General features: G+C 50.4%; 1 protein-coding gene across 28 annotated transcripts in view; it reads right to left on the bottom strand.

Annotated features, from left to right (window-relative positions):
- Zmynd8 (zinc finger MYND-type containing 8) overlaps positions 1-12175 on the bottom strand; it is a 123537-nt gene that overhangs the window by 30249 nt on the left and 81113 nt on the right. For 27 of the 28 annotated variants that reach the window (XM_010626247.3, XM_010626260.1, XM_033767058.1 and 24 more), the window contains one exon: positions 5671-5811. In XM_010626247.3, coding sequence (XP_010624549.1) covers positions 5671-5811 — 141 coding nt within the window. Of the gene's footprint in view, positions 1-5670; positions 5812-10398; positions 10550-12175 lie in introns of those variants that run through there. The other variant, XR_004518457.1, reaches the window with a different exon arrangement.

Raw genomic sequence — 12175 nt, 5'->3', positions numbered from 1 at the left:
AAAAAAAAAAAAAAAAAAAAAAAAAAAAAACCTACTATAGCAGAGGTCAAAAAACTTTTTCTGTAAAGGCTCAGAGCGTGAACACTTGAGGAACTTCAAGCCATATAGGCCTCACTATAAAGCCATACACAATCCATGAACAAACAATGGACTGTGGCCATATCTTAATGAATCTTTATTTACAAGCACAGACGGGGCCCAGATTTGGTTCAAAGGCTATACACTCAGCCATTTCCTGTACTAACCCATGACTGCTAACCCTGGCAACACAATGAACCTGCCTGTAGAGCATTAGGAAATCCTGCTGCCTGGGTGCTGCTCTGAGAGGTTCGGCCTCATGGGGCCCGGGAAAGGCCTGGAGGTAAGCCGTGTAAAAAGCTCTCCAAGTAATGCCTCCTGGAGTGAAGGTCTCCAACTCCCACATCAGACCGACCTTTTACGTGAGGAGGGAAAGTGCACAACTTGCCTTAACTTCTGTGACTCTGTATAACAGCACCAGCCTTTCCTTAGGGCTCATAAAATACTGACACACAGACCTATATATCCCTTGTCTGAACTAGCCAGCCTTGCACGTGTGAGTCTGCATCTATCACGAGTACACCTACTGTAAATGCAGCCCCTTGATTGTACCCTACAGAGATAATCCTGGAACGTTCACAATCAAGGAGAACGCAAAAAAACAAAAAAGGTGAAAACAAAAAAACAAAAAAAAAGGTGAAGCACCTACTTTTACAAAATAAGGTTTCTCCAATCAACAAGCTACACCAAATAAGCAGGGTTCACACCCTAGGAACACACCTTTAGGATTTTAGCCAAATATAATTATCTTGTTTCAGAACTTCAGCTGCGTTCTGACTTTCCTCCCCTCTGCAGGGAGAAAAATCAGCTTAGAGAAGCTGATCGGGACACTTCCTCCACCCCTGCCCTTCTATATGGGGAATATCTGTAGAATCCACCCGTGTGCCAACATTTTGAACTTTTCAGTGGATATGAAGACAGCTCAAGCTATAATCGGAAATCAGGGAATTTTTAAATACTCACATTAGAGAAAAAAGCACGATCTTACATTTCTGCAGGGAGCACAAATCAGAACCACCTCTGAAGAGGCAATCTGGTACTCTCTCAAAACGTCAACCGCACATGACCTGTGGCCTCTGACCGCCCCCCATACACACTTCTAGGAATTTATCCTGTGTACTTGTTCCCATGTGTGCTAAAGGGTCTTGGCTGCAGGAGTGAGCACAGCAAAAAAAAAAAAGGAAAACAATTTACAGTCAGTAAATTAAGGTGCCTCAATAAGTGATCCAGTTTGCCTTTCAATGGAATTAGGATAAATGCAGCTGCTAAAGGTCAGCTGAGCCCGATTTCTATGTACTGACAGGAAAAACCAACCTGGTCAATGAAAGAGCAACACGTGGCGAGCATGTGAGCACCAGAGTGGGGAGAAGAAGTGAAAGGAACAGAAATAGGGACTCGTGGGCTCCTGAGGGTCTCTCAGCGTTGGTGCTGTTGACTCTGGAGGCCGCTTGTGGGTGGGGACAGGGACTGTCCTGGTTGTGGTAAGTTGTTTGGCAGCACCCCTGGCCTCCACCCACCAGATGCCAGTAGCACCCTTATCCCAGTTGGGACAATAAAGTCTGCAGACACCGCTACGTGTCACCTGGGTACAACCTCGGGCTAAGAATCGATGGTCCTACACATCCACAAAGTCCTCAAGGAGACTAAAAGCAGGTCATGGTCACGTCGGGAAGAGGGGAGCAGGTGAACAGGTTACAGACCAGTGGGCTTTTCATAAAACGTTCTTTATGAAACGTTTGCCAGGGACAGGAGCCCTGGCAGATGATGCTACTCCTCTAGCACAGCCCAGCAGGGGTCTCCCCACCTCACTCACTGTGAGGAAAATCTGGACAACAACATCTGGGTGATCTGAGCCAGGTCCGCACCTCACTCTCCAGGAATCCCTGAAATCTACGTGCTCGCTCTATGCTCACAAAGAAAAGCCTGCTGCCCACTATCACCAACAGGGGGAAATAGCTGGAAATGCTCAGGAACAGACAGCTCTGTCAGCATCTGCAGTAGAGTATCACGTCACTACCAGGAGCACTGAACTTCTGGGCTTATTCACCCTCTGCAAGATAAAAACAAGTAGCCAGGTAGGGTGCTGCACACCTGTAATCCCAGTACTTGGGGAGGCTGAGGCAGGAGGACTGGGCAACTTGGCAACTTAATGAGATCCTTCCTCAAAAGAAATTTTTAAAGATCAAGGAGGAAGACCCTGCATTCAATCGCTGCAAGTATATTTTTTTAAAAGGCTGGAGTCAGGCGTTCCTCTCGTCACTTGTCTCAGGAACACATCCAGATTTATGATTTACGATCACCATAAAATCACAGAACCCCCTGGCCCATAACAAGCCAGCAGGGCTGAGGCTTTTTGTTGAAAGAGGAAAGAAAAGGTTCAAGACAGCAAATGAGGGACCTGGGGAGCAAGCGGCAGGGTGAGAGCCGCGTCCCCACACTCCTCGCCCACGTGTACCACATGCTCACATCCCAGTTAATTAAGGTCCTGTCCTGAAGAAGCCAGCCAACCACTAACACCCTATGGGTTCATTTTTGTATTTGGGTTGTATTTCTTTAGCCTGGGTAGAGTTTTCTTGCTGTTTTTAATGCTACTGATATTAACGTTAAAAAACCAGAAGTTTGCATAAATACTTGGATTTCTGCTTTTCTTTAAATTCCAAGCAGCCTGACAACTGGCAGGAGCTACCCCCTCTAGGATGCCCGTTGCTCTCCATGTTACCATCACTCCGAGCGAATGTTCACCCTTAGGCTGGGCTGACTTATCCACCAGGCACAGGAGGCCCAACTCGGAGGCCTGGCCTGGTCACACCGCAGCTGAGCCCAGAGGCCAAAATCAACCACCAACCGTGAGTGACCCAAGTGGGGTCTTTCCTTCTCACTGCCTCAGCGGCCACTTCCATAAAATGGGACTGCTGTCTACCTTAAAGGTCGGTGCGAGGGTAGTTTTAAGTTTCAGAGTAAAATTCACCCCAGTTCCGCCAAGTTTTAGGGGGTACACTGATCCACACAACCAATTACCCCACAGGAAACACAGGACAATTCCTTTTCCCAAAGAATACCCTCCAGAGCTGCAGTCAAACTCTCCTCCACCCCAACCATGGCAATCACTACTCTGTTTTCTATCTCTGTAATTTTGCCTTTGCCAGTGGTTTGCTTTTGTTTTGTTTTGTTTGGTACAGGGGATCGAACTCGGGACCTTGGGCTTGCGAGGCAGGCGGCAGAACCAATGAGCTAAATCCCTGGCCCTGTCAGTGGTTTTTAATGAAATCTATGTTTTGTGAAATAATAATTTCTCCGCCATCCTTAGCACTCCACCATTTCTGTCTGGTCAAAGTCGTCACATGGACAAATATATCCGAGCTCCACGGAAGCATGGGCTCATCCCAGGCAATCGCAGGAGAATTATTCCCCATCTGCCCACCTTTCAGCTTCTCCGCCCACCCACAGGACCGGATATTCTTTCACTTAGGAGCTGAAATCCCAGCCCACAAAACCACCTCCATTCCCAAGGCTTTCGTTCCGCGGCCAAAGATGAGAAGTTCTAGACAGACGGGCCAGCAGGACTCCAGGCCCCGCCACCCACTGCCTTGACCGCCCACCACGACGCAGGACACCGAGAGCCCTGTGCTCCCACGGCACCAGGCAGGGCTGAAAGACCCACGGTGTCAGGAGGAGGCCTGGTGGCTGCCCGGTGGAGGGAAGGAGCTATTCTTGCCAAGCATGACTGGCAGAGAGGAAATGTCACCGTGAGAACGCCTCCTCCGCACAGCGCACAGCATTTCTCGGGGTGCAGAGGTGGGCGGGGGCCGTGGGAAAGAAAACCACATTTTTGGGAATAATGAATGTTCCAAGGCAGCAAATGGGTCCTTTTTTGGTCAAGGAGGCACCAACCAGTCACTCTGCATCACAACGCCCAAGCGGCCACCGCAGGAAAGGGCTGAGCTCCAGCAGGGCCATCCTGGAGTCACCATCCTGGGCACCCTGAGCCTCCTCCCAGGCCTAGGGGTCTCCGTCCACAATGGCACTGCAGGTGGGGAGGATGGGGAGGCGCTGGGTCTCGCACTCAACAGGCTGTGAATCCACACGGGCCCCACTGTGGGGGCTGCACCTCACCGGCTGCTTGCTTGGACCAGCACTTTTCCTGCTCTTCCTGGTCTACGGGTTCCAGCACTCCAAGGTCCTCACTGCTCTGGATGCTCTAAGCTCAATGCAAAGGGCACAGTCCCCGGACCGGGCTGCGCTCTGCAGGGCGCTGGGCAGCATCGCTGGCCACACCACTGCCTTCCCCACAGAGCCTTCCACCCCCATGCAAATCAGACTCCCGGAACTGCATCTCCTCGGGGCACTCCATTCCTGCCCCTCCTGACCCCTCTGCCTAGGGGTTCCCCCAGTCCACCCTGCACTCCTGGGTCCTTTTTTGTAGCCACCGCGGGACATGCAGATGCCCCTGGTGCTCCCCACCCCAGCTGTATCAACCCCAAAATGTCTCCAGAGACCGTCAGGGGTGAGGCAAGGACAGAACTGGCCCAGACGAGAATGACTGATAGACTGTTCTGAACACAGCTCCCACAGCGGTCCCGAGGGCGGGCTGCTCATATCCTTCCGCCCAGTCTGCAGGGCTGGGTTCGCTCTCCAACTTCATCTGCTTGCCTGCTGCCCCTTGCTCACTAGGGTGCAGCCACCGAGCCTCCCCGCTATTCCTTTAGCACACAAAGTCAATGCTTACACAAAAACCTTTCAAATCGATTCTTTCTGGGATGTTCTTCTCCTGACATTGGCACGGCTGGTTTCTCTCATCCTCTGAATCTCAGCTCAACAGTCAGCTCCTCCAAGAGGACTCCCTGAACCCACCTAAGTGAACCAACACCTTGTCCTAGACCGGCCCCCTCTCCCATCCTACCCACGCATTTGGCCTTCAAGGCAGCCCGCAGATGGGAACTATCTGGCTGATCCACCTGGATTCTTGTCCTCGCCCTCCAGCTCCACAACCTGACTGGTCTCACTAAAAAGTCAGGATGGAATGACTCAACAAAGTAGCAACTTCACACTTGGGCTTTCATCTTTTCAGGTGCCAGTTTCTGCTTAACTCTTTAGCCCAGTAGTTGTTTTAAAACAGAAAATCGAAACTCAATGGGTTAAATCAGGCGTGGTGGTGCAGGCCTAATCCCAGCACTGGGGAGGATGAGGCAGGACTGCTGCAAGTTCAAGTCCACCCTTGGCTACATAGTGAGTTCAAGGGTAGCCTAGGCTACACAGCAAAATGAAAGAGAAAGAAAGAAGGAAGGAAGAGGGGGGTAAGGAAGGAGGGAATGGAGGGGAGGGAAAGAGGGGAATCAAAGGCAAACGGGCTTGTGAACACTGCCTAAGGCACTTAGTGATAAAACAACTTTGCATGACAGAAACCTACGGAAATCCCTAACTGCCCCTTCTTAATGAGCTCTCACTTCCCCTTCAGTCACGGCACCTGCTAACTAAGGCTTCTGGCCATAGAGGAGAGTTCAAGGTTCAATATTCGCACATAAAAGCGGACATTACAATATGCAACAACGTTCACAGCTGGAAAAAAGGATCCCTCCAAAAATGCCAACTGACCGAGGTTAAGATTCAGGATGCTTCCAGTGGTGGACGTCTTGTCCGTTTTCGTCATGATTGGTGCAGATGCTTGTGGAGAGAAGGGTTTCGGGCTGCCGGACAGGCTCCCAGCTTGTCCTGTCTTCGTGGAGGCTGGCGAAGCTGAAAAAGTATGTCACTGTTAGAAGACCGATTCATAGAAAGTAAGCAACACTTCCAGCTAGGGTGAGGGGCGCGTGGGGAGCCTGGGAAGTGGGTTCCCTCTGGCTTCTTAAGTGGGGCAGGGAGGACGGGGCTGCCCACTGATTTCGGCAAAGGGCTTTCACCCGTTAAAGCCACAAGGAGACAGCCTCCCAGTTATCCTGCCCAACACAAGGCTCTAAGACAAATCAGCTAAGCTGCCACTGAAATTGGTTTGGCCCATTCATGGGTAAAGAGCGACTGGGCCAGCCCATGCGAAAGCCCAGGCTCGGGAGCCACAGTTGCATCTGTGGGCAGGCACAGGGCAGAGCCCACAGCACCTACACCTGCAGGGACCACCTGGCCCCTGGGGGAGCGCCAGCTCCCGCTCGAAGGTCCTCAGGCTGCGTATGGCCCGACTCTGGGGCACCAAGGACTTATCTAAAAACAAGTAAGTGGGGCCGCCACCTACCTCGCAAGCGCAAGGTCCCGAGTTCAATCCCCGATAAACCCGCCCCCCAAAAAAGGGTTCAGAAGTTCAACCAGAGCCTCCCCTTCAGATCCCAACACCACTACAGTTCCCGGGTGGAGCACCTGCCCCACTGCGATGGCCCAGAGTTTGATGCCCAGCACAGCAAAAAAGAATGAACTAAGTCAGATCCTGTCCCAGGGTTCTGGCCACACCGCATTACGGGACTATACGGTCCACCCCCACCCCCAGCCTTTGTGAAAGCAGCTGAGACGAAAGGCAGGAAGGACGCCCAGAAGGCCACACTCCTCGGATGAACAATCCATCCTGAGCTGACCTGGTCCTGACAGCGGCAGGTGGCAAAGCAGGTATAGGACTCCAAGCCTGTGTGGGACGTCAAAGCACCCATACACTCAGGTGGGTGCCTGCCTCGGTTTCCTCACCTGCCAAATGGACATGCTGAGAAGAGGATTCAGCCGGTTATACCTGGACCCTAGCCCAACTGCGCAGAGCACACAAACTGATCCTGGTGCCATTTGTAACAGTACCAAGGGGAAACCATAGATGTGACGGCGAACCTTTTAGAGCTTTCAATAACAAACAGCCTGCTGCAGCACACGTGCCATGGGTTCACCACCACTGCCCTGGACAGAGTGGGGCCTGGATTCAAGCAGAGTCCGCCAGGCTGACACAGGGTGTTCAAATCCCAGCCCAGCTACTGACATGGGATCACCGTGAGCAAGTTATGTGTCTGAAGCAGAGGGACACAAACAACACACAAGTTCCTGAAACTCATAAGGCTATTAGGGTTAGGACTAAATCTAGCAGTCAATCAGCAAATCAAGCATATGAACGGCACCTGGCGCCCAGGAAGCACTGCATCACCATGGGCCGTTTGGGTGGTGGTACTGCTGTGTCCCCATCAAGCTCTGGGACTTTGGTCTCCCCACCCGAACCAGGGGTCCCCAGCCATAAGGGGCTTGGCCCCGCCCCACACCATCCCCATCAGGGCATAAAGGGCCGAGTGTGAGATGACCCTGGTAATGAGACCAGGGCAGAGCAGTGCTGCAGGCATCTTGTGAAGAAAGACCATGGACGACATTACATAACCGAGGACACATAGGCATCCAGCCCTAAAGTCACTACTGCTAGAGCTGAAACCCTACAGAGAAGGAAGCAGCCCTGGAAATCCTTTTCCTCCTTTAAAAGTGCAGAAAAGTCAGTAATTAGATTAGCTAGTACATGGCAGGTGGTGCTGAACAAGCGCTCAATACGCATTAGAAATTATTTTGAGAAATAAGACTCTGTTGTTGCTGTTTTGAGATGCAGTCTTACTATGTAAGCCCAGGCTGGACTTGAACTTGGGATCCTCCTGCTTCAGCCTCGTAAGTGTTGGGATTACAGTTGTGCACCCAACCTGCTTAGCTAGAATTAAATTTTTTAAATACTAATTTAAATTCACCTTAGGGCCAGGGATTTGGCTCAGTGGTTCCGCTGCCTGCCTTGCAAACACAAGGGCCCCGAGAACAATCCCCAGTACCAAACAAACAAATAATTTAGGCCAGGGATGTAGCTCAGTGGTTCCACCAACTGCCTTGAAGCAAAAGGTCCCGAGTTTGATCCCTGTCCCTGGTACAAAATAAACAAACAAGCAAAAAGATAATTTAAATTCACTTTACAGTGAGGATTATGCTGCCTGGCACCTTCAACAGGCAATTTTTCTCCAACTGGGGTTGTTAACTCTTACCGCCACTACCACAAACTCACAGTGATCCTCCTGCCTCAACTTCCAGGGCTGGGACTACAGGCGTGCACCACCACACTCAGCCAGGGCTTTTGTTCTTTTTATTTTAAGTAAATTTTGTTTCATCCCATTACCTTCCGCAAGTCCCCTCACCTTGGTACAAAAGCTGTTACCATTTTTCTGCTTTTGCTTTTTTACTTTGTCCCTTCCTCCCTCCTCCCTTGTTCCCCTTCCCAGTTTGAACACTTTCTTCCCATTTCCCATTATACATGTCAGTCCTTCTTTCCAATTTTGGTTTCTCACACCAGAAAAACAATACAGTACTTAAACATGTGTGTCCAATTTACTTCACTGAAGAGCGTGGTCTCAAGGCAAGGTGCATCCATTTCCTATAAATGCACCGCCCTCCTTTATGGCAGAGTAAACTCCACTGTATAAGAGAAACACATCTTTATCCACTCCTCAGATGACGAGCACGTGGGCTATTTCCCAGATTTAACTATTACAAACTGTGCCGCGGTACTCATGGGTGCGCATGTATCACTGTGGTGTGCTGCTTTTAATTCTTTTAGGAAGATACTAAGGAGAGGTGTAGCTGGTCAAATGGAGCCTCTAATTTTAGTTTTGGGGGGAATCTCCCCACTGATTTCCACAGTGGCTGCACAATGTACGCTCCCATCAGCAGTGGAGCAGGGCTCCTTTTTCCCCACAGCCCATCAGCATTTGTCAGTGGTTGATTTCTGGGGTGAGATGGAATCTCGGTGTTGTCTTAATTTCCATTTCACAAAGGACCAGTAACGTTGGACATTTTTAAATATATTTGCTTGCCATTTCTGATTCTTCATCTGAGAAGTGTCTTTTCATTTCAGATGCCCGTTTTTGCACTGGGTCTTTACTTTGGAGGGGCTGATTTTTTTTGAATTTTTTAGATATTCTAGATAATAGTCCTTTATCTGAATAGCTGATAAAAACTGTTTTCCATCCTATGGGTTGTGTCCTCACTCTGTTGGTCATTTCTCTTGCTGTGCCGAAGCTTTTAATAAGATAAGGTCCAAGGTGTTGATTCCTTGTAGTATTTCCCTGGGAGTCTGGGTTTGTTTTTTGTTTTTTGGGGGGTACCAGGGATGAACAGCCCTTGCATTTGAAAGGCAGGCGCCAGAACCACTGAGCTAAATCCCCAGCCCCAGTCTGGGTTTTGATCATGAAGTCTTTGCCTATTCCTGTGTTGTTCCTCTTTTAATATTTAGATCTTTGATCCATTTCTATTTTAGTTTACCTCATGGTGAAAGATAAGGGTCTAGTGTTAATCTTCAGCATGTACAAAGCCAATTTTTCCAGCACCATTTATTAAACAGGCTGTCTGTTCCTCCAGTGAGGGTACTTGGCTCCTCTGTCAAAGATGAGGTGGCTGAGCGTGTCTGGAGCTGTCTCTGCAACCTGTAGTCTGTTCCATTAGTCCTCAGGTCTGTTCTTTTGCCAGTACCATGCTGTTTTTAATCACCATAGCTTTGCAGTATAACTTAAAGTAGGGCTTTTCTAACTATTCTCTAAGCAAACCAGAAAGTCTAAAGGAAAGTTTAACACACTCTCAAAACCACCACTTACAACTGCAGGGAACTGACGAGGAACCTGATCCTGAAGGAAGCAGGAACGCAAAACAATAAAAGCATGCAAAGCTGCCATTACACACAGAACCCAAACACACGAGTCTACACTGCCCTGTGTAAGGGGTCAAGTTAGAAAAGTAAAAGTTTGGAGAAAAAATGGCTGGGCAGGGATTTTAGCAGAACCAGTTAAGTCTGTTTTTGAATAATTTTGGACCTATACTCACGTGTGAGTCAGTGGTAGAGCACTTAGCATGCATGAGGCTCTGGGTTCCATCCCAACCCTGAAGGTAAAGAAACCAAGTAATTGGAAGAATCTTTCACTTCAGAGACACACAGTGCTTCCTACGTTAAAAAAACCTAAGTGTGGAGATTTAGGAACTGTGATTTAAATTTTCAAAAATCTTTACACAGAGCATTTAGGTGTGCTAAGAAGGTGGGTGGAAGAAGAGACTGGTTTCCCTGGAGATGGGTCAGCCTCCCTGCCCACCTGCCAGAAAAGGGTGGGTCACCCTCCCAGGGACCTGGGCTGCCGGCCTTACACCATCAGGAAAGGGACACATGGCAGGGGCATCCAGCAACCCACAGGCCCCATGCTGCACAACTCCCCCCATGCCTTCCTGAGAATGACATCGCCCATTCCCACCTCCAAATGCCACAGGTTCCAACTTATCAAGCTGGGAAACTCTGTCCCCATTTGTCCCTTCAGACTGGGTGAATGCTATGACGCCCACCCGGTAGGGCTCTCATACCTCAGCTTACTCAACGCTTCTTCACCAAGGCCTCTGCACTCCTCTTCCAAGACATTTCCCAACGCAGCACTGATGCCCACCTCTGCTACACCGCCCACAAAGGGGGAGTGGGGGAGTGGTTCTCAGCGAACAAGAGGTCCCCCTAGTCCTTCTGTGCGAAGCGCAGACAAACACACAGCACATTAGAGATCAACCAAAGAAGCTGAGCATCCCCAATGCAAAATTACCTAAAACTGCAAATGCGTGCGTGTGGCGTGTGCTTGTGTGTGTGTGTGTGTGTGTGTGTGTGTGCGCGCGCACGCGCGTACACGCGCGGGCTCAAACTTGGGGCTTTGAGATCTACCACTGAGCCACACACCCCCAGCCCAGCTTGAAACTGCAGAAAGTCCCAAACCTGACCTAAATGCAAAATCCTAAAACTGCAAATGCGTGCGTGTGGCGTGTGCTTGTGTGTGTGTGTGTGTGTGTGTGTGTGTGCGCGCGCACGCGCGTACACGCTAGGGCTCAAACTTGGGGCTTTGAGATCTACCACTGAGCCACACACCCCCAGCCCAGCTTGAAACTGCAGAAAGTCCCAAACCTGACCTCATGTAACAAGGCACAGTCAAAGCAGGTACACAAAAAATACTGTGCACGTTACACACACCTGGAGAAAGTGTGGAAGATGCGTAAGAAACATCAATGAATTTCATCTTTAAACCTGCGTCCCATCCATAAGACAGCTCACAATGTATATACACATATTCCAAAATCATAAACACTTTCGGCTCCAACCATTTGAGGTCAGGCACACTGCACTCCATTTGGACTTTCAGATTTCTTGGGCACCCATTCCAAGAGAGAGGAAACCAAGGACTCAGCTCCTCGGACAGCAGGTGTGCCCAGCAGTACCACTCCCAGGAGCCAAGAGGGAGAGCAGTGTGAATGGCCATCGCCCAACAGGCGGCGGAGGTATCTCCACAGAGGGACGGCAGCAGGCCGCAGAGGGAATGATGCTGTCACCCAGCCCCAGCAGGCTGACCTTTAACAGTGTCAGGCTGAGAGAAGCCAAACACAGAAAGGCCACCCAGGTAAGATTCAGTTAAAAGAAACACACCCGATAGTCTTGGCTGGCGGGCAAGGTGGGGCTGGGGTGGGGTTGCCTACCTAGCAGAGGGAGTGCTTGACTCTGAGCAACAGAAATTCTGCCAAACAAGACAAGAGGTGATGTTCACGCAGCACTGTGACTGCATTACATGCCCGAATTCTTTATTTTATGATGGCTAATTTGGGGGGGGGGTAACGGGAATCAAACTCGGGCCCTTGCACTTGCAAGGTAGGTGGCAGAACCACTGAGCCAAATCCCCGGCCTTAAGCTGACTGATTTTACCTCAGACGAATTTTACTTTGTGTGCATCTGCTGAGGACTGAACTAGCTCGGGCTTTACGCACACATGCTCACCATGCGCTCTGCCGCTGAGCTATACCACCTACCCTCACCGCTATTTTTAGGAGGAAAAGAATGTCTAAAGTGGTCCTCAGGAAGCAAGGGGGCAGGTGGGAGGGGGTGGCTCACACCGCCTGTCCTTGGGTAGCCACAGAGACCCTGGAAGCTCTTCTCTCTGGCTGCCACCACCTGCCCCCGGGCCCCTCGCCCCGGCCACCCTCCGAGTAGCACCCAGCACCATACCTTAAACCAGAGATGAGAGCACATCACACTGAAAGCCTCTCAGAGGTGTCCCACTCCCCAGGGCGGAAGCCAGATTCCTCTCCCACTCACATCCCACATCTCCCAGCA

This window comes from Fukomys damarensis, unplaced genomic scaffold, assembly GCF_012274545.1.
Source record: "Fukomys damarensis isolate Sample0158 unplaced genomic scaffold, DMR_v1.0_HiC HiC_scaffold_22, whole genome shotgun sequence".
Classification (NCBI taxonomy): domain Eukaryota; kingdom Metazoa; phylum Chordata; class Mammalia; order Rodentia; family Bathyergidae; genus Fukomys; species Fukomys damarensis.
Note: the sequence above shows the minus strand (reverse complement) of the source record. Positions and strands in the feature narration are given on the sequence as shown.